The sequence below is a fragment of the Aspergillus eucalypticola genome, assembly GCF_003184535.1.
Source record: "Aspergillus eucalypticola CBS 122712 chromosome Unknown BO83scaffold_8, whole genome shotgun sequence".
Lineage (NCBI taxonomy): Eukaryota > Fungi > Ascomycota > Eurotiomycetes > Eurotiales > Aspergillaceae > Aspergillus > Aspergillus eucalypticola.
The window spans coordinates 938,062-957,401 of NW_020290282.1; the positions used below are offsets into that span (position 1 = coordinate 938,062).

Genomic DNA, 19,340 nt, shown 5'->3' on the forward strand with positions numbered 1-19,340 from the left:
AAGTAGTGGTGTAAGTGATCGATAACGCCGAGGAAGCACGGTTCATGACAACTACAGTCAAAGTCAAGTCATCATTCATGATTTAACAATGTAAGCTAGCTAGCAGGCAGAGTCCCAAAAAAGAAATGTAATGCGCGACAAGACAACGCACGACACGCTAATAGATTATGAATATCATATCATACGACGTCCCAAAAGCTACGCCTGCTGTTGCTGTTGCTGCTGCTCTTTATCCGCCGTCTCAGATACTGAAGCGTTCTCCTCCGGTGCTTTGACATCGTCTAGAGAAATATCTCCATCTCCATCCGCTGTCGGCTTAGCACCACCTTCTTCTCCATCCTGACTAGTAGTCTGCTGCTGTTCTTGTTGCTGCTGTCCTTGCCCCTGCTCCTCCTGCTGCGGCTGCAGCTGGGAAGTCTCCTGTCCCGCAGCCTGCAGTCCTGGCGCCTCCTCCCCTCCACTCGAGAGATCCATCTCCACACCCCTACCATCCTGTAACCCTAGATCTTCCACTCCGACTACAGAGGGACCTCTGGCATGCGGAATATCCTCCAATGTTTCAGCCGACGGAGCTTCACTCGTGCTTTCATTTCCATTCGTGTCCGCTGTCACTACCGTCGCCGTCTCCGTAGTAGTGACAGACCCCAGCTGCTGATGTCCTTGCTCAGTGACAGTGCTCTCCACTACCTGGGCAGTGAACCCAGTATCTCCCATAAGCGCGCCGCTTTCACCCTCATGTTCCGGCGACGAAGGATCGTTACTCAACCATGGGATTGGCGTGAGAAGTGCTCCACCCAGAGACTCATCGCTGCCGAGTGTATGGTCCGGGAATAGGAGGCCGGTATCGGCGCCGTTGATGATCGCGCCGTTGGGCTGGGGAGCGGCGCCATGGTGTGTCGAGTGGAGAGGGAATATTTCCGCGCTGCTAGTGACGCAGACGACACGGTCGACGGCGCGAAGATATGCGGGAAGAGTGCGGTAGTGGGCCGTAGGACGAACGATGAGTTCTGCGAGACGTTGGATAGTGTGTGGTGGTTTCGAGGCGAAGAGGGATTGCAAGGTGGATTTGATGGAGTTTAGGTGGTGTTGGAGGGGTTCGGGAAGAGAGGAGCCCTGCGAGGACTGGGATTGGGAGTCGGGGATACGCTCAGTTGTGGTGGATTGCTGCGACGATGGTTCGGGCTGTGTGGAGGTTTGGAGGGTTGTAGATGGCGTGGTTGTGGGGACGGTGGGATTGGCAGACTGCTGTTGAAGGTCGGGAGGGATACGCGGCATTGGAAAAACGTTATATATGATCTGGTTGCAAGTTTTAGTAGTTGGTGATTGGTTTGGTGGGTGGTAGGGGGTTGCGCACATATTCCAATCGTTCAAGCAGGGGTTCGACCATGCTGGGCCATTTCTCACTGGAGGAAACGGGGCACGTCAGCTCCGATTGTACTGTTGATGCTTGGTTGGGGCGCAAGTTGACATACTAGTCCATCGTGCCGCCATTGGCGACTGTCTCGAGGCTTTCTTCGTCTGCGAGTGCATGTTGAGTTAGCTGGCTGGAGCTTGAAGCGGTGCCTGACAAGCTCATTGTGGAATGAAAGCAAACGGCGCAGGTCAAGAGGCACGAAAGCAGCATTGCAGTTCGATCCCAGCAGTGACAGTAGGTTCAGACTTACCCAGCGACATGATCCAGCACTTCTGCGCCCAGCGAAGTGAAATGCGACAGGGCCAATAGGGGATGTGCAGAGGAAGAGCAGCAAATGACGGGCGGAATTGACATGGCTCGATCTGGACACGCGGGGACGGCGTCTCCCCCGGCAACCGCAGGCTCTGATTGGGCCTGCCAGCCGCTTATCACTGGTGCACGTGATGGTTATCGGGCGGATTTTTTGCTCCGCCGTGGAGGGGCTGCTTTTCTCTTCCCCAGATCTCCCCCCTCTGCTTGGTGCGTGCTGGTGCCTGTCCATCTCCTTTTTTTTTAATACCCTCCCTGTTCTTTTATATCCCCCTTAATCTCAATATGTGGAACTCCCGCAAGGTGGGGATCCTCGGTGGAGGCCAATTGGGCCGTATGCTGGTCGAATCGGCCAACCGCCTCAACATCCAGTGCAACGTTCTTGATGCGGAGAACTCCCCGGCTAAGCAGATTAGCTCCCACGATGACCATGTCACCGGCTCCTTCAAGGAGCGCGAAGCCGTCCGCGAATTGGCCAAGTCCTGCGACGTCGTGACTGCTGAGATTGAGCACGTCGATACCTATGCCCTGGAGGAGATCGCCTCGCAGGTCCGCATCGAGCCCAGTTGGCAGGCCATCCGCACCATCCAGAACAAGTACAACCAGAAGGAACACCTCCGCAAATATGGCATCCCCATGGCTGAGCACCGCGAGCTCGCTGAGAATACCCCCGAGGCATTGGCCAAGGTTGGCGAGGAGCTTGGCTACCCCTTGATGCTGAAGTCGAAGACCATGGCCTACGATGGACGTGGTGAGTCACCCGTGTCCCAATTGCTGTTCTACTATCTACCACCAACCTCCACTAACCCAATCCCTAATCTATCAGGAAACTTCCACGTGCGCGGTGCACACGATATCCCCGAAGCCCTCGAGTTCCTCAAGGGCCGTCCTCTGTATGCCGAGAAATGGGCCTACTTCAAGATGGTATGTCCCACCCCCCGCCTCCACACGAAATGACCCCCACCACCACCATCTAACACCCCATACCGCAGGAACTCGCTGTCATGGTCGTGAAGACCAAGGACGAAGTCCTCTCCTACCCCACCGTTGAAACCGTGCAAGAAGACTCCATCTGCAAGCTCGTCTACGCCCCCGCCCGCAACGTCTCCGACGCCATCAACCGCAAGGCGCAAGAACTGGCGCGGAAAGCCGTCTCGGCGTTCGAAGGCAAGGGTGTCTTCGGCGTGGAGATGTTCCTCCTGGAAGATGACAGCCTTCTCCTGTGTGAGATTGCCAGCCGTATCCACAACTCGGGCCACTACACCATCGAAGGCTGCCCCATGTCTCAATTCGAAGCCCACATCCGCGCCATCCTCGACCTCCCCATTCCCCCTCAGAGTCTCCAAATCCGCCAACCCTCCATCATGCTGAACATCATCGGCGGCTCCGCCCCGGACACCCATCTCAAGGCTGCCGAAGCGGCCCTCTCCATCCCCAACGCCAGCATCCACCTCTACAGCAAGGGCGCCGCCAAACCCGGCCGCAAGATGGGTCACGTCACCGTCACCGCCCCGACCATGCACGAAGCCGAATCCCACATCCAGCCTCTCATCGACGTTGTCGACGACATCCGCTCCCAGCGCAGCGACGTCCGCTCCAAGCCCCAGAAGTCCGGCGTCTCCAAGCCTGCCCCCTCCGTCGCCGTCATCATGGGCTCCGACAGTGACCTCAAGACCCTGGTGCCCGGTCTCAAGCTCCTGCGCGACTACTTCGGCGTTGAGCCCGACGTGGAAATCACCTCCGCTCATCGCACCCCCACCTACATGGCCGAATACTCTGCCAATGCCGCCGCCCGTGGCATCAAGGTCATCATTGCTGCCGCAGGAGGTGCCGCTCACCTCCCCGGTATGTCGGCCGCTCATACCGCGCTGCCGGTGATCGGTGTCCCGGTTAAGGGTAGCTCGTTGGATGGAGTCGATAGTCTGTACAGCATTGTGCAGATGCCTAGGGGTGAGTCTTCCCCTTTCCCTTTCCCTTTCCCTTTCCTTTTCCTTCTCATTCCCTTATTACATCTATCCCTTCAATTCCATATCCGTCACCTGTCACATGGACTACTCCTGCATGACATGCATATCATACATGTTGCATGCATCCAAGCTGACAATATGTTTTCATTTAACAGGTGTCCCCGTCGCCACCGTCGGCATCAACAACAGCATCAATGCTGCCCTCCTGGCCGCTCGTATCCTCGGTGCTTTCGACCCGGCTATCCAGCGCAAGGTTGAGGCGTATGCGGAGAGCGCACGCGCTGAGAACATGGAGCTGAAGGGTACTAAGCTGCGCGAGCTTGGTTGGGAAAAGTACTTTGAGCAAATGTAATGGATGTTATGATTGAATGGGTCAAGTTGTTCAAATGGGTTGAAATTATATAGAGTTTAGAAGCAAGTTTTAAAAGGGGTAATGATTAGGTTTTCCTGAAGATAATGCTTCATTATTGCATATCGTGTGACTGTAATGAGCAAGATAATTTACTTACACATTAGTATACATTATACAGCTACTATCTATTATAGCTGTTGTAAATCTTGTCCGAACATATCGCAGGATATCACAATGAATTAATCATTAACTACTAACACACTTGTGCTGATAAGTGAAACATTAAGTTCGTATAACAAATGAAAGACACAACGTCACAAGGTATCAAATACAGTACAGGCAGAATAAAACAATGACAAAAGAGATACTTGGCTGCGTGTATGAGCATGTTGAACTCTACAGTCCCTCCACACTATTGACCTAAGCAGTTTGAGGGTTGAAGGCCGTTTCGACGCCTGGAACCGTGGTGCGAGTACCACCGCCAACGTTTCCGTCACTGAACGCTTGGTTGACTTCATCGGAGAATTTCTGGGACGCGGCCGCATGGTCATATGTCTTGGAGTGACCATTGGTATGTCCATTTGTATGTCCATTGGTCCCGGAAATAGCGTGCTTGCCATTGGTCACTCGACCATCCATAGGCTGCGCACCTCCGTTGGTCACTTTCTCATTCTGGGTGATAGCGGTAGTCCCATTGGTGACACCTCCATTGGTCTGGTTAACATTCGTGACTCTGCCGTTTGTGGCGCCTCCATTAGTCACTCCACTAACACCACCCTTTTCGGCAGGTGATTCCCGTTTGCGAGAAATGTCACCCGCCTTAGGAATATCAGAAGATTCCGAGGCGCTGCCAATGCTGAAGATGGGAGATTCCCAGCGTTCACCCTTCATCGCAAGTTCCTTGTACTCAGTGGCCTTGGTACTGATGCCGCCAGGAAGCTTGATCTCGGGGAAGAGGGAATCATGCAGAGTTGTAGCTGTCTGCACCTTAGTGTCTCGTTTGGCAATCTCTTGCGCCTTCCGCTTCTTGTCCTCATTTCTGGCACGGAAAGCATCAAGATAGCGGGAGTAGATGTTGGGCGCGTTTGCGGGATCCTGGCTACTAGCCTCCTGTGCCTTCTTTGCCTCACTGTGGATTTCGTAGGCAAAGGCATCTCCCTTGGCGAAGGCGTCCCGGATCTGCTGCTCGAGTACCTTTTCCAGAGTTGGGCGGACGACCCGGAATAACAATGGCTTAAAGACCGTGAATAGGGTCTTGTGCTTTGACTTCTTCAACTTGACGTTGAGGGAGTCAATCTTAACAGTCACCTTATCCAATTTGATGAAGTTCTGCCGGTCTTCCTTCTGGGCAGTGGAGGCTGCAATCTTGAATCCAAAGCCTTCGCCACCCAAGAAGATGTCCATGATTCCCGTGTCGGTGATAGCAGGGAATCCCTGCTTCTTGTTGACATAGTAGCTCACATCTGTAGAAGTTGTGTTAGTAAAAAGTATCAGAGCGAACGACGACAACTAGAGATAATTTAACGTACCTCGGAGATCGGCTTGAATTCCGGACACCGAAATCATAATCTTTGGGCACATCGTCAGTATTATTCCCCTAAATAATCTTGATAGTGAGTCAACCAACCTTGTTGTCCCTCTTGCTGCTGATTTTCTTGCGTCCCCACCGGAAGTAGTTGTCGCTGCCAAATTCCACGACGTTCGGCATCAAGTTATCGCTCTCAATGACGAGGTTTTCCACAACCTTTCAGATTGTTAGCCACGAACTCAGCATAAGACAACTCAGGTATACTTACGACATCGGCTGCGGGATCAGACACTTCGATACGAGGAACGGGGACATAGCGGACATTTTCGAGAACTTCAGGTAGGATAACATCCCTAATGTCCTTGACGAGATGCTTCTTGAAGGCCATGTTGCCGCTGTTGTCGCGACCAAGGTCATCGAAGAGCTTCTGCATCGCATCCCCAAATGCTTTGTTTTGAGGGTCTTGGTTGAACTGATCGCCAAGGAACTTAAGCTCATCAAGAATGCGATCGGTATGATCCCTGTAGCGCTCACGCAGGAGGTAACGGCCATGGTCAGTGAGTTGGTCCCACTGGCGATTGCAATCATCATCCATAATATAGCCTTGCTCGGTTAGGGTTTTCCTGTGAGATTATTAGCACACCGCCTAGGTTCCTTTTGCACTCGTATACTCACCGGATGAAGGTGTCCATGTTTCGGAACCATCCTTTCAGCTCAGGATCCCTGTCTGCATCTCGGTAGATGTTGTCCAGAGAGTCAAATAGATTGTCCAGGGACGTGTGGTTGGCAAAACGTTCAATCAATGTCTGGTCAGAGGGGGTTAGTGACTGCTTATTCGACAAGACTGACTGACGTACCCGAAGATTGGCCTCCATTCGCTGGATCTTATCGCCGCTTCGGAAGCCCTGGACTGAACCAGCACCCTGCTGGGACAAGTTCCGTCCGTGGGAACCATACTTTTCAGCCATCGAAAGAAGAGTTCGGATTGCCTGTTGGTCTGTTTCACAGTCAGTCGACCGTCTATGGGCCCATGTCGTTGAAGGATAACTTACAATCAGAATGGCCTTGAATCTCAATGACCATCTTCTTCAAGCGCCAAATAGTCTGATCCCGTCGCTCTTGGGGCACCTTTTCTGACAAGTAGCTCTTGGTCCTGTCCTTGTATTCACGAGTACGGCCCTTTGCCTCTTCAGGGACATTCTCCGAAATCTTATCCTGGGCTCTACCTGCACCTGCAGCAAGACCAGCGCGCGCGTCAACATCAGAGACGGATGAAGGTTCTTGGCCACCGGTGGCAGCCTGAGCCGCAGTACCAGCGACTTCCTGCTTACCCTCCTGTTGATATGTGAGTCAATTGGTACGGCAATATTGATTCAGAAAAACTCACGTCCTTGTTTCTCCTAAAGCGAGACTTGAATGTTTCCTTGTGCTTGGAAAAATCAGGCTGCTCGTGCCACACATTCTCTTCAGCTGGCTCATCAATCTGGGAAAGTTGTTCCTCTGATGGCCTCAGCTTGTTTGCGGCCTTCTGGGAGACGTCGCCAGCCATATCACGTGCCAGCGTCATAGCATCGTTTACTGGACGATATTGTTAGACTCCATGTTCCCGGTCAAGATGCAAGTCAACTTACATAGCTTTCGGAATTCTCCGTTCGTGATCAGGAGCCGTCCAAGGGTCTTGAGACCCTCTAGGGCTTCCTGACCGTCTTGCTGGGCCGCATCCTTCGTCACAGGCACACCTGGCTTCTCTGTATCCCCGGAGGAGACAGTCTGTGCCTCCCACAGGAACTCCTGCAAGAGCTGACCCTCATTCTTGCTCAGCATAAGTTTCTTGGCATGTTCGATAACGTTACGGAGATCCTGGACGAGGGTCTGGCCTTCACCAGACAGCTCCTGGGACGGTGACGAGAGCGCCTTAGATTTGAGAGCACTGTTCAGGGCAACGTCGCATTGTTTGTTCTATGATGAATGATACCATTGTCAGCAGGCAGCACAAACATGATAATTGAGTCATTGCACTCACCGATGGAAGCTTGCCATTCTTGAAGGCTACATGGCTCTATTAGCACAAGATATGCTGATACACGATCAATAGTATTAATTTACCTTGATAGATTCCATAAAGCTGCAGCTTCTGGTTGATATCCTGGAGCGAGATTCGGGTTAGCGTCCTTACTTCCAGCTTTCGAGAAGAGTGAGAGGGCATCATACCTGTTCCTTCTGCTTGGTGTTCAGCGGATGATTGACTGCTTTGGACGGCATTGCGGCAAGATGACCAGATTGACTGGCTAAAATTGACGTCTACGAGGCTCCAAAGCCAAGCAAGAAAGTTTTCTTGTTTTAAGTGTATGTATGTGGGAGAAAGTCGGCAGTCGCAAGGGGGACCACTGGCCAGCAGGTTCGGGGCGTCTGGCCAAGATCCGGGGTTAGGTATCTGAGAAGACAGACAGAACAGAGATCAAACAAGGTAAAAGATAAAGTGCACGACAAGACGATAAGCAGACGACAAGGCTGATCTTCACTTTGAGACTGCAAACAAGGGATAAAAAAAAAGAGTCGCGTCGCTGGGTATCTCCGGAATGAAGGACGCCGAGGACGGATGGGGTATTAGGTTGACAAGGGTAGTAAAGTTGTAGTAGTGTAACTTGTAGTAGGAAGGGGGGGGAGGAAGAATGTACGCCGAAAGAAATCGTGGTATCAATTAAAACGACGAGTGGATCAAGGGAAGGAAGGAACTACGACGACGAAGAAGTTTTCTACGGATTTAAATACAACTGGACGCATGCAGCGAAAGGGCAGGAGCGTAATGGCGCGGGTGGTGCCTGCCAGTTTGGGCCAGCGCACCTGTTTGACGTCATGGTGTCGTTGGTGACGAACAGAACAGGCAAAGGTGAAGTCCGGGTTTGTGTCTTGGTTCCTGAAAAAAGATTTAGTCGAGATAAACAGCATAGGGGGTGGAAAGAAAGGAGGATTGAGTTTGTACGACGATGAGATCATCATCGTGCCGAGCGATGAAGTCAAGGGCGGACGCGCCAGCTCAAAGATCTGGCCCGCCATCCACTCACGATCGGCGCTACGAGCCTGGATGTTGCGCGGATCATCCCTACGACTCCCTACTTCAGCCCTTCTAACAAGTCGTCGGGCTGAGCCAGCTGTAGTGTTCTTAGCTAATGGATTCATTCAGGAGTTACTGAGGTTGCTTGCATGCATGCACGCGCGAGAGAGAAGCAGCAATGGGACTTGAGAGCCATGGAATCATTTCAACCGGAACATGTGATCCATCCACGTCAGGAGAATTGGTGCTACTACTCCGTACCTATAGATAGATAGATAGATAGATAGATCATCCCATCCCTAAGGATGCTGGTAGCTTAACTTTGAACGGGCGCTCAACAAGTTGATCCCATCAACAATAGCATACCCGAAATCTAATTGATGAAAGACCAAAAAAGAAAGAGAAAGCGGATCCCTTCCCATGGCCTGATATCAAAGGAAAACATTTCTTTTTTCTTTTTAAAGTAACGCGGAAATACATTTTACTCATTGGCAGCCTTGGAGGAAAAAGCAAGCTTAAGCTTCTTCTGCCTTATGGGGGTGACTGTGGACTTTATGTGGGTATTTGCCCACCCTCCATTGCGACTTAGTGCAAATTGCAAAGGACTACTAGTACTTCCCTAGTAAAAGTAAATAACTACACTGCTTTTACTAGGGAAAAGCAGTGTAATAAGATCGACTGATTGACTGTCCGCGACGCATCACTGTGACGTCACGAGTAGTCTTTCTCTTCTCGCTCTTGTCTCTCTGCCCTTCGAGTATCTACTCGAATTTGTTTGTATCGATGTATTTTGTTCACTTCATTGCTACGGTATGAGTGCGGTGCCTGATGCTAAATTTGGGAACAAGTTTCCATGGTGAAAAAGGGGACGGGTTTCCAAGAAGGCTCGAGAAGCAAGGGAGGGCTCACGAAAAATTCATAATGTCAAGCGTGTACTTGACGCGTGTCTTTGAGCGCGTTTAGTCTTTCTTTTCCTCTCCTACTACTCCGGACCTATGGAGTCTGTTGTAACTAGCTTGCTAGAGCTGTACTACCGTAAGCTTATAAGTGCGGTCAACTGGCTCCGATCTTCACCAGCCACACTGTCTCTGGGTCTTCTCCAATGAACGATTGGCCGGTAGATCAATGGATGGGCGCCAGCATCGCTTACGATCAAATCCCGAGCTACCTACACTGAGTACGGAGGTTGATGTTCCCGTGCATTTTCTCGAATGCTTTGGAGGAAAGCGGAGAGATGCTAGCCCACATGGCCCGATGCGATCGGCCTTTTGGTGTGGCTGCTCGCATCCCTTGCAGCACTTATCCGCAACCGGGAGACTCTCGTAGGGCCCGCCCGAGTTCTCCCTGCTACCGACTGTCATTCAAGTACATGCATTCTCTGAAGGCATCCCACAGAGGAAGAGGTGAAGGGAAAAGGAAATCAAGATACAATACACATAGAGGGTAAGGTCACTTTTTCTCCGAGTACTATCGTTATCCGACATCACCTCGCTCACATATAACATGTGCAACCAGAAAAGAAAGAAAAAAAAAATCATACAATATTACCAAAACACAAGGGCATAGAATAAGGCATTATTGGTGATTTATGAAGCAGACATCCCTTGCCTTGGCCCTCGCCGAGGGCCAGTTTATCCAATGTCAAAGCCTAGGTATCCTGTTCCTGCAGGCACCATCGTAGAGTAGCCAGCCATATAGGCTGTAGAGCCCGCCAGGTATGGGTTCGATGCATGTAGAAGACGGCTCCGAGCGGGTTCGGACATTTGCTGGAATTCCCCCAATATACCGGTCGCTCCCCACTTGCTTGCACCATATTGGAGGAGATTGTTGATCTGCAAAAGACATTCCGAGGCGCGCGCGTAAAAGCTCATACAATCTTCACCACTCAAAATCAGCTGTTCCGGGGTCTCCGGAGGTATGGAGGGTAATGCGGGTATCGAAGGGTCCAAGAGAAGGTCCTGGTTTTCTGTAACATCTCGTATGAATCGTCGACCAACTTGATACGTCCTCTGGATATCCAGGAAGGTCATCAAAGGCAACCAAGTAGGGTTCTTCAGCATCTCATAAAGTTCGTTAATGTACTGCATGCAGCAATGGAACAGAACAATTTTGCTGTATTCACATAGTGCAGTCGGTTCGTCGCCAGCAGAAAGAATCACGACGATCGTGTATGATAGCTCCAACCGGTACAGGATAGGGAAGTGGTTTGGTATATTACTCGGGATTTTACCAAACCACTCATATGCTTTTGAGCAGAGAGCCCACGTCGAGGCCGGAGCTTGAAGAGAAGTCTCGTGTTCATGGAAATATTTTCTCTGGTAGCCCTCCGACAGTATCTGGCGAATTTTGACAATGTGCCACGCAGGCTCTGAGCTCCGTAAAAATATATGACTCGTTTCGGTTAGCGATGCCCCTAAGGATGTGGCAGAAGATGGCAAAGCAACATCGACGGACTCGTCTGAGAACGAGAAGGTTCTTTCAAAAGCAGTGCTTATTCCTCTTCAGAAGCGAGATTGAGTTCCTTCGTTAGCTCAAGTATCTAGTACGGGTCTGGAATCATTCAACATACCTGTCCAAGCAGTAAACACAATGGAATACACGGCGACGCAGGTCCAACTGCTCTGAGGCTGACTGAACATCCAAAGGCGGGTCCTGGTGTAGGCCTAGGTCGACTGCTACTCTAACAGCCATCCCTACCAGGTACCAGCTGCGAAAGTGTTGGGGGTCGAATAAGGAATATTGGGCAAGCAGCAGGATTGATTGGATACCGGCTATAGTACCGGGGCGGATGACGTCCTCGGCTTGATTCATTGCCATTGAAATATGAGATAACGCTCTGCGATGACTGGTATCACCAATCTTGAGGGAGAGAGACGCAGAAGCAGTGGCTAAGACCATATGCAAGATCCACTTGTCAAAAGGCTTGGCAAAGCGCCCCCCAGCTTGGTAGACCGCATCTACAGAGGTCCAGAAGCTCGTTTCGACGAAGAATGGAAGCTGTATGTGGATGTTGTCGAAATAATGTTGTAGTAAGTTCGGTATTTCATTGCGCGGCGGTAATGACTGCGCCGGTAGTCTTGGTATCGACTCGGCTTGTGACAGGGACAGAAGAAGGTTGGCGAAAGAAGTGTTCGAAGTAATCCCATGGAAGTCTCTCGAAGTCGCATTGACGGACCTGATCAATGTCAGTCCCAGAAACATCAAGCTAATCTGAGCGACCACTCACAAGAAGCCAAAATCACCCACGAGGTCATCGATGTCAGTGACTTCTTTGCCACCTTCCTGTGCGACAGCACCTGCTGAGGAAATAGATGTGATTGAACTCTGATGGACGACACCCCTTTCATCCACAGATAATGATGATTTCAGGCGACGAAGATCTGCAATTTTCTTTTCCAGTCTTTCGCAGTATCCCTCCAAAGAGGCGACATAGCTTCTTTCCTTTCCTCTGGCAAATTCGTCACTTGCGCCAGAGCAGGTGCTCGCTTTACCAACCCTTTCGCATGCGGAGCAGGCCGGAAGCTTCCCGTCACATTTGATTTTGGCCGTTCGACATCTTGAGCAAGCAGCCACAGGTCGACTGACTTTGAGGAGCGGTCTGTCCAAGAATGAGGTACCCGACATGCTAATTATACATATTCTCTATATCGTACTAGAGAGGGAATAAATTATTCACCAGTCGAAAGGCTAGCTTTGACTCGAGTCCTGCCCTGTCAGCCAAGCTGTTAAACTCGTGACAGCACAATTTGAGCAGATCATAATAGGTACCTACCTTGTAGATAAAGTAGGAGGGATGAGCAGCACAAGTCGCTTTGTTAAAGAGAAAAAGAGGCGCTCAGACGTAGATCTGTTCGGTTTCTATTAGCATGCAGGAAGAACTCAGTGGTGTTCAGCGAGAGCTCCTCGCATCGGATTTATCGCGCGTATTGCAGTCATCTAACTAATATACGACGGCAGGATAGTTGGGGAAAACATAAGTTTTCAACTCCATGTTTCCTTCTTTTTTGACTTCTTCTTGGCTGATGGCCCTGCCTAGGTATGTATATGGCTTTAAGGACTAGAACTCAGAGGCAGATTACTCACCAGGCACTAGCGCTATCAAGTTAGCCGGAAGCCTGGCGGGGGAGGCTGGCTGAACGGGCAAAGTAGCGAGAGGGGTTCAAACTGCCCCGAGTACAGAGAGGGCTGACGGGTGTTAAACTGTCCCAAGCAGTACAACCGTTGTGGGTATAGAGGTCGGAACAGAAAAAAAAAACTAAAAAGAAAAAGTAAGAGACAAATCACCGTTAAGCGAAAGGTATCGAAATCTCAGGAAATCGTAGTGCTGCTGCTACTAAGCCTAGACTGGGAGCAGATGAGCCAGTCGTAGAGGGTGGAAGGGAGGAAAAGACAAGTACCGCAGGCTCTGGTACGCAATTAGGGTCACGAGCTAGTGCAAAAGCAGGGGGGGGGGGCAGAGGAGGGGGGTTCGTACCGTACCCGTCAGCCCCGTATACCTAGTAAGTACTAAAGTCAAGTAGAAAGTACCTTAGTCGTCGTCGTTGACTGTTTGGCGGGCCTTCCCCTATTAGCCTCTTTTTATGAGATTATATTCCGAGTGTTCAGGCTGTACTAGCAGTTGATAGACTCGCAATATAGTTGACAAGTTGGAGGCTACCAGTGTTTGTTGGAAATTAGATATGGGTAAAATGGGAAGGGAGGGGTTGGCTTCAGTGTCTTATCAAAACAACTCGTAAGGTAACCACCCGCCCGGACACCAAGCAGCACCAGCACCACCGGCACCACCGGCACCACCACGGACATCTGGCCCGAACGATTTTGCTTGTGGACCGCTTACTGTCATTGGGTGCCACACAAACATTTCCCGGTCAAGGCTGGCTCCTGCTCACGCCCCTCCTTTCATTGCCCCCCAAATGGTCCCCACCTCCCCCACGCGCAATGGGGGCTGGATTTTTTCTCCCTACGCAAATTTCTTGGAAACCACACGGGACCAGAGCTGTGCTTGTTGAAGCAAGATCCAGCCCTAGTATGCAGTTTTATATCTACATCATCCGTTGTATCAGCTCTCACCCTACACTTTATTTGTGAGGCATCCGCTTGAGTGTTATGCATAATCTAGCGGAAAAGCTTCGGTCAGCCGGTGCTAGTACGGTGTCCGTATTAGTGATCTTCATGCTGCAACTCCCGGCATTTGGCCGGTCCAGAACAGAAAATAGGACTACTACTATTAGTATCTATTGTAGTGCCTACTTACTCCCCCTATTCACCCCTCCCCAAAAGAAAGGTGCTGATTGACCGGGGGGTGGAAGAGAATGTCCACACTGACGTCTCGGAATTCGCGAAAGGGATACATAATTCAGATTTGTATGAGCTCGTCAGTGTCATGATATGTCGCAACAGAAGGTCTGTCTGTAGCGATAACTGCCGATGTTGCAGTGGCTGGAATTATGCAACCAGAATCCTTGCATCAAATTTTGTTGTTCGGGGCGCTAAACTAGTTTTTACACCCTCTGTTGTCCGCTCATAGACGTTTGTAAGCCAGTCAATCTTCCAACGGAGTGTGGTGTATTAGTTGCGAAATGCTAACCCTAGTATTTCTATCCTCATAATTTTCATTCGGACTGAGGAGCAGTCTAGTCAATACGGGGTTGTTAGTCTTCGAAGTCCTCACTCAGAAAATCAATCATGACGGTAGTGACTACTAACTAGTAGTTGATCAACACAAATTACTAGCAGAAGTTCTAACTCATTAGAGGCATTTGCAGACACCCGCCCGTGCTTACCCATATACCCTTTTGGGATAGCTTTCCGAAGCTTGGATCAGATGAACCAACAAACGGTTCCGACCATGGCGTTAAGATCCTCTTCGCCTCTTTCTTCATTTTCGCGACTCTGTATCCATGGGATGTTAATATTGAATGCCAACTACTTATCTCCCAAAGGGGGCTAGACTCTCTGGAATTTAATTCCGCGGAATTCCTCTTGAGGCTCCCCATAATATGTTGGTAGACTTGTCGGCTCTGGTCCGAACTACAACCATGCAAAGAGTGTTGACGAGGAGACTTGCCAAGGGCTTACAATTGCTGAGAAATTAGGACTGACAAAGAAAGGGCAGAATTTACTCCGTAGTACTTAGGTCATGGCAGTAAGTAGTATTGATGCCATGTACGACCAAAGCAGGCAACCAATCGATGTAAGGCTTACTATCTCGAGAGTGCGATGGCTATCTCTTCGATAGTTACCTCATCCACACTATTCAATTTTGTGCGTACTCGAAGAGCGCGGCTCATCTAGTTTAATGACTTCAAGGCTCTTACAGTGTTACCTCCTACAGACTCACCTTCGAAGAGGACTGAAGCTGACTAGTTGATAGTACTAGATAGGTAGTGCTGGTAGTTTACTACTACTGCTACTGCCCCCTTCCCGATTTATTAGAGTAACCCCAGTAGTAATTGATACTAGATCATCCGCCACCGCAGATCCTCGAGAAAGGTTATGCATACTTTTTTACTTATCTGCTAGGTCATCAGTGTATGTATCCTCGTGTCCGTGAATCTTCCGACCTACTATAAGCTCTCCCTCTCTATTCTTCTCACAGCCACCGGAAATTCAAAATAATCTGACGGACTGATCGGATCGCGAAGCCATCATTTCCATTTCTTAAATTGTCCGGTACGGAGGAGAGGGGAGGGGGAGAAAGAGGCCCACCGGGGTGGAATTTGTCCCACCCGTCATTTTCGAGGCCAGTGTTCGCAAGGGGCAGCTGTGGGTGGCCGTAGTCCTGGTAAGTGCGACGTCGGTCATCGGGGCGCTCTTTAGCGTGCCGTCGATCCAGGCGGGAGGTGGACCGAGGCCTGCTTCACTTCAGTTTCCACCTCACCCCCTCCTTTGCGCCCCATTTCAAATTCGCAACTGCATATCTTGTCTTTCTTGTCAATGTTTGAACGGGTACAGTGAGTCGGAATTCGTGTGAGGTGCTAGCTGAGCTCTTCAACCTGTACAACCCCCCCACCCCTAGATCTGTGCAGGTATTGCCCGCCTACTCCTAGCAGCTGGTGCATGTCAGAGCGAACCCTGAATATGTCGAACGTGCTCGTTCCTCAAGTGCTCCTTCAAATTTCCACAGTCGCGTGTGCCTGACGCTCGGATCAGACCTCTCAAAAGCTTCCCATTTTTTTCAGAGCTTTATGCGATACATAGAATGCAACGTTGATGATTCTCTCGGCTAAACTTGCAAACCTTCGGTCAACCTAATATAGGGGTGCTCCTGCACGACATACCACAATGGCCACACATTTAAACTCCTCAAGCTCCCGCCCACAATTCACCAACCCCTGGTCGGACTCTCCATCAACAATATCAGAGCCGTCTGTTCATACCCCTGATAGCCGGATTGCGCATACGTTGACTGCTTGTACGCGGTGCAGACATGTACGTAGTGTCTCTTACTCTATCGCTGACTTTGTTTATACGTGATTCCGCGTTCTCTACCATGTACTCCTTGATTTATCACGCTGGCTCGAAAACAAAAAGTTTCTAACTCTTATACAGCGTAAATCTAGGTGTGATCCCGGAATCCCTCGATGCTCACCATGCGAACGCGTCAACGCCAAGTGTGTCTTTTACGATTCGGCGTCTCAAAGGACATTATCAAGGGATCATATTGTCTCGCTCCGAGAAAAAGCTCGTCGGTTAGAGAGCGAGCTTGCTGAAGTCGAGAGACAGTTTCAACATGCAGCGGACGCGGAGCTCATGGTGCGCGGGGCAGGTCGCATTCGCTTCAAGGAGAATGACGAGTCGAGATATTTGGGACCGTCCAGCGGTATTGCGATCACGCGCCTCGTTATGGAACTGGCCAAGCAAAATACAGATTCCAAAAACATCAAAGACGTCGTTCCTGAAATGACAGCACAGGAGATAAAAGATGCCTTTGCACAAGAGAGCTCCAAGCCAACGTCAAAGGTGTATCCCATGATCAGTTCGACGCCGCAGCCTACTTTACCACCAAGACACATAACATACAGACTTATTGATGTCTTTGTAGTCAAGGGTACGTTCGCATTCTATCCTATGCAGCTGTACAGTCATGGTTGACTTGCCGTTTAGCCCAGGCAATGCTTCCGACCTTGCACGAGCCTACCTTCCGCGAAGAAGCCGAAGAGGTGCTTAACGGGTCTAATGATCCCTGCCATAATTTCCAATTACGCATGGTGATAGCTATCAGCATGCAAAAGATGAGCACTATTTACGCAGGCTTGGCGGACAGTTATTACCTTGCGGCGCTGCCATACTTGGAACCGTCGTTAAAACGAATGGACCTTCGATCTTTGCAATGCCTTGCCCTGATTGCTCAATACTCCATGCTCACGCCAACAAGGACAGCGGCATATTGGGTCGTAGGAATGGCAGTCAAGTTATGTCAAGACTTAGGGCTTACCGATGAAGCGACCATTACTCAATCTCCCAGCGGGCAGACCTTGAACCCTCTAGAGATTGATATGCGAAGAAGACTGTTCTGGATTGTCATATCCATGGAGTACGGTCTTTCCCATAGCCTTGGTCGCCCGAATTGCTACTCCGTTTGTCACGATCACATCAACGTCAAGTTCTTCGAGCCGGTGGAGGACAAGTATATCACTGCGGATGGCTTCCTACCAGGAGCAAAAATAATCCTACCCAAGTGCATAGCTATTCACTTCCTGAAGATGCGGCTGCTCCAAGCAGAGATTCGACGGACGCTCTACCTGAATAAGCGCGATGTACCAGTCGACGACCAAGACCCATGGTTTTCGCAAATGCTTCAGAAGATCGATTACTGGGTAGCTTCGTGTCCCAAAAATGATGGGGGTAGTGGCTTGAGTCAAAAATGGTAAGGACAATTCCCGACTAGCTTCTTTGTTTCTGGGTGCTTATCTATATGTGGCTTTCAATAGGTTTCATGGAAGACGAAACACGATGATTGTCTTTATGTTCCGGCCTTCTCCCCAAGTGCCGGAGCCTTCCGTTGAGGCTGCGCGAAAATGCTATGATGCGTCCGTATTCAACGTAGCAATGCAGAGAGAACAAATCGCAACAGGATCCGTTGATTTGACATGGATTTTCACCCAGTCACTTTTCATGGCCTTGAACACTATTTTATGGTCTCTCTCTTATCCTGACATTCGCAGAGAACACCCTATTGACGAAGTCAAAGGTCACCTCGGCGTGGCCCTGGAGGCTATTGTTCTTGCTGCACAGAGATGGCCTGGTGTTGAATCGGCCTTGGTACTCTATAGGAGCCTGGTTGCTGCTTGCCTTCGCGCATATGCTACCGAAGAGTCTTTCGTCGTCCATTCGCCGTCTAATCATGCAACTCCGTCATCTTCGCAGGATGTCACGACACCGCTATCCGTCTCTAGCCCTGCAAGTACGTCGGCATCATTCCCCTCACATGGAGCTCGCGCAGCGAATTCTTCAATCCCCGAAAGCAGCGTATCGGGTGGCACATTTTCGAGGGGACCTTCTGCAGACCCCTCATTCTCCTTCTCCCAGGGGTCGACCTCATCACCTATTGCCACTGAATCACTGCAGGCCGCGCAGCACCCATCCTGGGATGCTCAACTCACTCCGCAATCCGTATCAACCACCACACAACCCTCATTCAGTTCCCCCCAATCCTACAATGTACCGACACCTTCCTACGCAGACTTATCGTTCGACCCGACAACTCCATACAATTCTTTCCCATCCGTCGTTCCGGGCTTGCCAGGCTGGGATCCCAATTTCAATTTAGCGTCCACGACGGCTAGTCATCTAGCCTATGTCGATGCGACGGTCGATCCCATGAACTGGATCGAGACGATAGGAGATCAATATTCCCAATACACCAATGGCGCTTACCCCATGCCCCCGTGGCGAGGAAGGACGCTCAGCCACCAGGAGCAGATGGAACTGATGGAAACGTTAGAAGACAACATTCCTGACGTTTCGGCGCAGTTATTAGTGCAAGAATCTGCAACATTCTACCAATCGTGACATGTTCATGTTTTTTGAAAGCTTTCTATGAGGGCGTCTCGCTCTTCTTGATTCAGTCATATCAGCGTGTTTCTTGAGCTTTCTTTGTACGGGCCATCTTCATCTGGTTCGTTTCTTCTTATTGTGTTACCATAATAATTTTGGATTTATGGATCTCAATATACCCAAGGGTCATCGTGTTGGGAATTTGATGAGGTTCATCTGGGTGTTTGGAGCGAGTCGGTTCCGATCACTAGTTCGGGATTCAAGGGTTCAATCAAGGGTTTTGGTAGAAGAGTACAAGCTTATTTTATTCTGTCATTAGGTGTTGACATGGCTTAGGGGTCAAAGAGTGGCCACAAAGCCCTCTCGCCTCAGGCAGGTCAACTGCATATTCTATAGATGGGACAAGTGTAGTTATGGTTCTAGAAGCAAGGAAATTTCCGGGTGAAACTATGCAATAACCCCAGGTAATACTTTCCGAGGGGCGGTGCTCTGCCACTATTTTCTCTCCTGGTTTAGGCCAGCGCCCAACAGGGGGGTATGAGAGACGCTAGTAAGGCGCTTTGTGCCCATGCGTGTCGTGGCATACATGGATCACATCCACGGGAAGAAATGTCTAGATGGCCAAACCTGCGATGGCCAACAGGATGAATACGGTAAGCAGGTAGTTAGTTGACCTGGTCTCGAAAGACAAGAAAGAGTGAGGGAAGAAAAAGAGG

General features: G+C 50.2%; 5 protein-coding genes across 5 annotated transcripts; 2 read left to right on the forward strand and 3 right to left on the reverse strand.

Moving 5' to 3' along the window:
* Window positions 1-46: 46 nt before the first annotated feature.
* BO83DRAFT_416129 (uncharacterized protein) lies at window positions 47-1,714 on the reverse strand. The gene is made up of 4 exons (XM_025534677.1): window positions 1,665-1,714; window positions 1,473-1,518; window positions 1,355-1,403; window positions 47-1,296 (listed from the first exon to the last, which is right to left on the reverse strand). The coding sequence occupies exons 1-4, from the start codon at window positions 1,672-1,674 to the stop codon at window positions 199-201; spliced, it is 1,203 nt and encodes a 400-aa protein (XP_025389819.1). The 5' UTR covers window positions 1,675-1,714; the 3' UTR covers window positions 47-198.
* A 220-nt stretch (window positions 1,715-1,934) lies between these two features.
* Window positions 1,935-4,195, forward strand: BO83DRAFT_407246 (phosphoribosylaminoimidazole carboxylase ADE2). The gene is made up of 4 exons (XM_025533941.1): window positions 1,935-2,474; window positions 2,550-2,647; window positions 2,716-3,673; window positions 3,846-4,195. Exons 1-4 carry the CDS (start codon window positions 2,009-2,011, stop codon window positions 4,040-4,042), a joined length of 1,719 nt encoding a protein of 572 aa, XP_025389820.1. The 5' UTR covers window positions 1,935-2,008; the 3' UTR covers window positions 4,043-4,195.
* A 267-nt stretch (window positions 4,196-4,462) lies between these two features.
* Window positions 4,463-7,832, reverse strand: BO83DRAFT_425742 (uncharacterized protein; the record flags this gene model as incomplete). Its single annotated transcript, XM_025535227.1, has 12 exons — window positions 4,463-5,505; window positions 5,572-5,611; window positions 5,670-5,786; window positions 5,839-6,193; window positions 6,246-6,376; window positions 6,428-6,567; window positions 6,623-6,905; window positions 6,958-7,148; window positions 7,202-7,529; window positions 7,594-7,619; window positions 7,677-7,716; window positions 7,782-7,832. The coding sequence occupies 12 exons, from the start codon at window positions 7,830-7,832 to the stop codon at window positions 4,463-4,465; spliced, it is 2,745 nt and encodes a 914-aa protein (XP_025389821.1).
* A 2,424-nt stretch (window positions 7,833-10,256) lies between these two features.
* BO83DRAFT_425743 (Zn(II)2Cys6 transcription factor) lies at window positions 10,257-12,249 on the reverse strand (the record flags this gene model as incomplete). The annotated part of the gene is made up of 3 exons (XM_025535228.1): window positions 10,257-11,124; window positions 11,195-11,800; window positions 11,852-12,249. The coding sequence occupies 3 exons, from the start codon at window positions 12,247-12,249 to the stop codon at window positions 10,257-10,259; spliced, it is 1,872 nt and encodes a 623-aa protein (XP_025389822.1).
* A 3,267-nt stretch (window positions 12,250-15,516) lies between these two features.
* BO83DRAFT_436312 (putative C6 transcription factor) lies at window positions 15,517-19,055 on the forward strand. The gene is made up of 4 exons (XM_025535945.1): window positions 15,517-16,056; window positions 16,177-16,675; window positions 16,732-17,494; window positions 17,559-19,055. Exons 1-4 carry the CDS (start codon window positions 15,910-15,912, stop codon window positions 18,637-18,639), a joined length of 2,490 nt encoding a protein of 829 aa, XP_025389823.1. The 5' UTR covers window positions 15,517-15,909; the 3' UTR covers window positions 18,640-19,055.
* The last annotated feature ends 285 nt before the right edge of the window (window positions 19,056-19,340 follow it).

What these genes read in the sequence shown, in the direction of transcription:
- BO83DRAFT_407246 (XM_025533941.1), top strand. Translation starts at nt 2,009, where the DNA reads ATGTGGAACTCCCGCAAGGTGGGGATCCTCGGTGGAGGCCAATTGGGC. An exon ending in AATGGGCCTACTTCAAGATG is followed by an intron (nt 2,648 to 2,715) that starts GTATGTCCCACC and finishes CCCATACCGCAG; the next exon opens with GAACTCGCTGTCATGGTCGT. An exon ending in CATTGTGCAGATGCCTAGGG is followed by an intron (nt 3,674 to 3,845) that starts GTGAGTCTTCCC and finishes TTCATTTAACAG; the next exon opens with GTGTCCCCGTCGCCACCGTC.
- BO83DRAFT_416129 (XM_025534677.1), bottom strand. An exon ending in AATGGCGGCACGATGGACTA is followed by an intron (nt 1,404 to 1,472) that starts GTATGTCAACTT and finishes CGTTTCCTCCAG; the next exon opens with TGAGAAATGGCCCAGCATGG. An exon ending in TGCTTGAACGATTGGAATAT is followed by an intron (nt 1,297 to 1,354) that starts GTGCGCAACCCC and finishes ACTTGCAACCAG; the next exon opens with ATCATATATAACGTTTTTCC.
- BO83DRAFT_436312 (XM_025535945.1), top strand. Translation starts at nt 15,910, where the DNA reads ATGGCCACACATTTAAACTCCTCAAGCTCCCGCCCACAATTCACCAAC. An exon ending in CTTGTACGCGGTGCAGACAT is followed by an intron (nt 16,057 to 16,176) that starts GTACGTAGTGTC and finishes ACTCTTATACAG; the next exon opens with CGTAAATCTAGGTGTGATCC. An exon ending in AGTGGCTTGAGTCAAAAATG is followed by an intron (nt 17,495 to 17,558) that starts GTAAGGACAATT and finishes GGCTTTCAATAG; the next exon opens with GTTTCATGGAAGACGAAACA.